The sequence below is a fragment of the Scomber japonicus genome, chromosome 17 (genome assembly GCF_027409825.1).
Source record: "Scomber japonicus isolate fScoJap1 chromosome 17, fScoJap1.pri, whole genome shotgun sequence".
Classification (NCBI taxonomy): Eukaryota; Metazoa; Chordata; class Actinopteri; order Scombriformes; family Scombridae; genus Scomber; species Scomber japonicus.
In genome coordinates this window covers 23,228,721-23,232,950 of record NC_070594.1, presented here as the reverse complement: position 1 = coordinate 23,232,950, position 4,230 = coordinate 23,228,721, and the positions used below count along the sequence as shown (strand labels likewise).

The 4,230-nt window shown below is 35.3% G+C and overlaps 1 protein-coding gene across 1 annotated transcript; it reads left to right on the top strand.

Annotated features, from left to right (window-relative positions):
* The first annotated feature begins 1,562 nt into the window (after positions 1-1,562).
* Positions 1,563-3,881, top strand: knstrn (kinetochore localized astrin (SPAG5) binding protein). The gene is made up of 9 exons (XM_053337219.1): positions 1,563-1,652; positions 2,106-2,162; positions 2,268-2,367; positions 2,574-2,603; positions 2,689-2,788; positions 2,909-3,023; positions 3,123-3,184; positions 3,486-3,560; positions 3,706-3,881. Exons 2-9 carry the CDS (start codon positions 2,141-2,143, stop codon positions 3,832-3,834), a joined length of 633 nt encoding a protein of 210 aa, XP_053193194.1. The 5' UTR covers positions 1,563-1,652; positions 2,106-2,140; the 3' UTR covers positions 3,835-3,881.
* Positions 3,882-4,230: the final 349 nt, after the last annotated feature.

Genomic DNA, 4,230 nt, shown 5'->3' with positions numbered 1-4,230 from the left:
GTATTCAGCACTGGTATGTAAAAACAGTATTACCATAAGACGTGTTAATGCCAAGGGTAAAGAGGGACTTTGAGGTTCAGGCACATGGTACACTTGATTGCTTTTTTCCCCCCAAATCCTTTTTACTCACTCAGTCTTGGCAGGATCCAGAGGCTCCATTTTCAACTGTGAAAATATGTTCTGTTATTACAGGCAAAATTGAATAAACTGTGCATGTATTGTCTTCAGTTATTTGCAGCAGATTCACTTAAATATTTATTGAATTCTGAAAAATATGTGCCAAAACTCAAGCTGACATATTTGAATTGCTTGAATATTCATGTGTAGGGGGAACCATTATTTTTTGGCTTTAAAAAACAATAAGTTAAATATTGAAATTGCTGCAAAAAGTATAGTAAACAGCTGAGTCTGTCAATAATTTAAAAAAAATGACGGAAAATGTAAAATGCCACAAAGACCAAATGGTCTGTTATTAGAAAAAAGTTGAATGGACTGTTGGTAATAGCATAAATCTGGATCATATAGTTGCACTTCTGTTTTTACATTTTCATGATGTCTGTTTTGGGCCTTGGGTGGGGGTGTTGATGACATGTGTGGACTATATCTATAGTTTGATGAAAGGGAAAATAATAATAATAATACATGCACTGCAAACATTCATCAACATAAGCAACAGTTGGACTTGTTAGTGTGAAAAAGCACTACACAGTGTCAGTCACTGAGTCAGTAATAAGTTATTGAATCAATATTTTACTCTTCATAACATCAGTACAATAAACACTAGTTACGATATACACTTTTTAAGACAATGCACCAGATTTATGTGATTTTAACTTGATTAAATGATCTACAAATAAATGTACTTTCCCCAACAATTCATAGTATCAACATACAGCTGAAATTTTAGCGTAATGTTACGTAGACGTTAAAATACGTAGGGCTAGCTAAACGTCAAATTAATTTCATCTTTGTCAACAACCACTGGTTTTCTGCTCCAACACACCTCCTCTCATAAGCAAATAAACATTTCGCATTAATTTCTAATAATGACAGAAAGCAAACTATAAAGTTATTGACCTTTACCAGACATAGCCTACATTTGTGTGGAGTCGGTTGTTAGCGTTAGCATTCACAGTGTGCAGTGAAAAAAAATCAAAGAAATATATTTTGCATACCTTGTATGATGTTGTGAATTAAATCCTGGTGTTTTACAGCAGATAAGATGATGTTATTACTTGTTTGCTAACCTATTTTTTGTTTTCATGTCGCTCCTGTTAAATGAACTGGAGCTGACGTCAAAGAGCCTGGACGCTAACGTCTTCAGTTTTGAATTTAGCCGCCTCCGCGCCTGCGCAGTGCTGTCTTCCTGTGGCTCGTCTCGCTCATTGATTCCTCTAAAGTTACTTATTTCGGTAACATTAAAATTATGTCGGAAAACTGTTTCTCATAAAATATTTAAAACGCGGAACTCCAATTGATTAAAGACTATAGACCGTTTTGACAGCCAGAAATATAAAAAAACGCTTCTATTTATACAGGAAATTACGTAACCAAACCGGAGGTGACGACAGAGGGCGGGACGTTTTTAAAAGTTTGTGTTGCTCCGGTTTGACTGTTAAAATAAAGCTAATATATTTTACGTATCAACAAAGGTAGGAATAACTGTTGTTACTATATTATTGAACCATGGCACACATGTCACTAGTTATAATTCAACTATGCTGAACATTAACATGTTCGTAGACTAATCCTAATACACGCGAATTGGTTTATTTATTTGAAGTCCTAAACCGAAAAAATCGCAGCAAACACCATGCTAAATGTGTCAGTTTTTATGTCCTGTGTAACAGCAAATAACAAACCCATTTAAGTTAAGCCACGACTTACATTATATTTACAACATGTTAGCCACTGCCTTGTATGCCTAATATGTTTCTACTTATTAACTCGCTATTAAGCGCTTTGACAAGCTTCAGTGGCTTGATAATGAGCTAATAATTAAAAACAGGTGTTTGCAGGACAGGGTAGTAGCTCTCCAGGAACAGGGTTGGTGACCACTGGACTCAAATCAACTCACTCAACTAAACTAATTTCTCAAACCACAGGTGCTGTAGACATTGCTGACAGTACGGATAGAAAAATGTCTTCAAAAATTCCCAAAGGCAAGCAGGGTTTTCTATTTTTATACTTTGGAGGTCATCGAATGAACATCTATTCATTATTTTAGAAAGTTGTACAAGGCTGTGACAATCGTCTGTCTTTTCCAGGTAAACAGTTACCTGCAGAAACAAAGAGAACAGCAACAACAGTAAATGCTGTCCAAAGATCAGATGGTATCCTTAAACCTCAAAAAGAAAACGTGCCCAGGTAAGAAATGTTTAATTGTGTAAATGTCCACATTGTAAACTTAGTGGGTGCTCCATCCAGAGAAACCTGGATGGGCTGGTGTCACATCATTTCCTTCCATATCGTTGGCACCCTTTGGTGTAAAGCATCATAAAACCCTCAATTGCCAAACTCTGTATATTCAACTCTGAACTACTGAATGTCTCCATTTTTATCTTTTTATCCAGAAAAAATGTTGCTTCTAAAGTTTACAAAGGGTAAGTCATACATAATATTAAATTTCCTGAACATTCTGCAGGCTTCAGCCCTGTTTTCACAAGTTAATGTTGAACCTCTCCACAGGGTCTCAACAAGGCAGGAACAGCAGGCAGAGCTCATGGAGCAAAATCAGAATTTGTTAGCTGCCAAGGAGGAGCTGCAGAAAAACCTCACACACACACAGGTGCAGAAAGCAAAATTGATAAATACTCGTAGGATTGTACTCAAGTGTTATTTTAGAGTAAATAACTGGTAGAATGCATGTCAATAGGCTCACTCTAACACAAACATCATTGTCTTGCAGCAAAGAGTAGCTGAATTGGAAGTGCAGTTCAGTGACCTAGAAAAGGAAAATGCAGAGGTACAGAAAAACCTGAAGGACTGTCTTGTTCTCCTAGTCGCTGAAAAAATAGACCCAGGTGAATATGCATCCCTAATTTCAAAATATTGTTATATACAATTTGTGCTTAATTCTTGTTGTTATGTTAAAAAATTAACAAGTTCTCTTTGATCTTTAGTTTCAGGGGAAAGAGTTGGAGAAGTTGCACAACAAAATGAAGATCAGAGAAAGGAAGTAATGGTACATATTTTATTTAATTTTACCCACCAATGATGATAGAGTAATGTCTTATATGTGCTTCATCAAACAAATCAAAGTACATTTGCATCAAACTCACACACAAAACTGTAAATAAATCAAATCAGAAACATGCACTTATTTGTCCTAAGTCACATATTTACACAATCAAAGAAAATAGAACAAAAACTGTTGAAGAAAAAAATAATTCAGATTTACACTTGTATACCATTCATAGGATCATAGGGTTTTGGCTATTACAGATAATGCCACCAGGGAAAACACATCTGTATCTCTATTTCAGAATATCTCTGCAGACCTGCTGAATGAATTAAAGGCCTTCGGTGACATCGCATCACAGCAGCGCTCTCGGCTAGAGGTGAGTCAATCCGGTTGAAACTTCTGAAGCTGCTCCTATTTTCTTAAACTATGCCGTTATGTTCATTGACCAGCTTCATTAAGCTGTTTGTTGTGGTTGGACTAAGTGTATTTAAAATTCTCCTTTTCTTTTTGCACGCTTTTAGGAAATCCAGGCAACAATGACAGACCTCAGTAAAGCACGAGAACTAATGCTGCAGGAAAGAGAGAACTTCTCCCTGGAGGCTGCTGAAATGGAAAAAGCTCTCAATGAAGCAGAGACTCTGTTACTTTGAAAGTGTACAATAATCTCTCAATTTATAATCAGTTTGTGTACATTTATGTGTGTTGTATGATTGAAACTTAATAAATGGTTCGTATTTCCTTATTGTATTCCTCATCTCTATTCATATTTCTAGTTAAAATAAGCTCAAGTTTACATGACTGCGACTGGATGCACAGTATTTTGAGTTCTCATTTATTTATATTTATATATATTTTTTCATTTATATTTTGCCTTGTTGAGGTAACTTTTTTTATATATGTGACTAAAGAGATATATAAGCTGAAGCTCAGGGGATTCTGTAAGTGTTATTTAAAAATCAATTTTTCATTGAAAAATCAGCATTATTTTTTTATTACATTTAATTGTTGCGTTAAAAAAAGCTTCAAAGTCATGAACTTAACTGCAT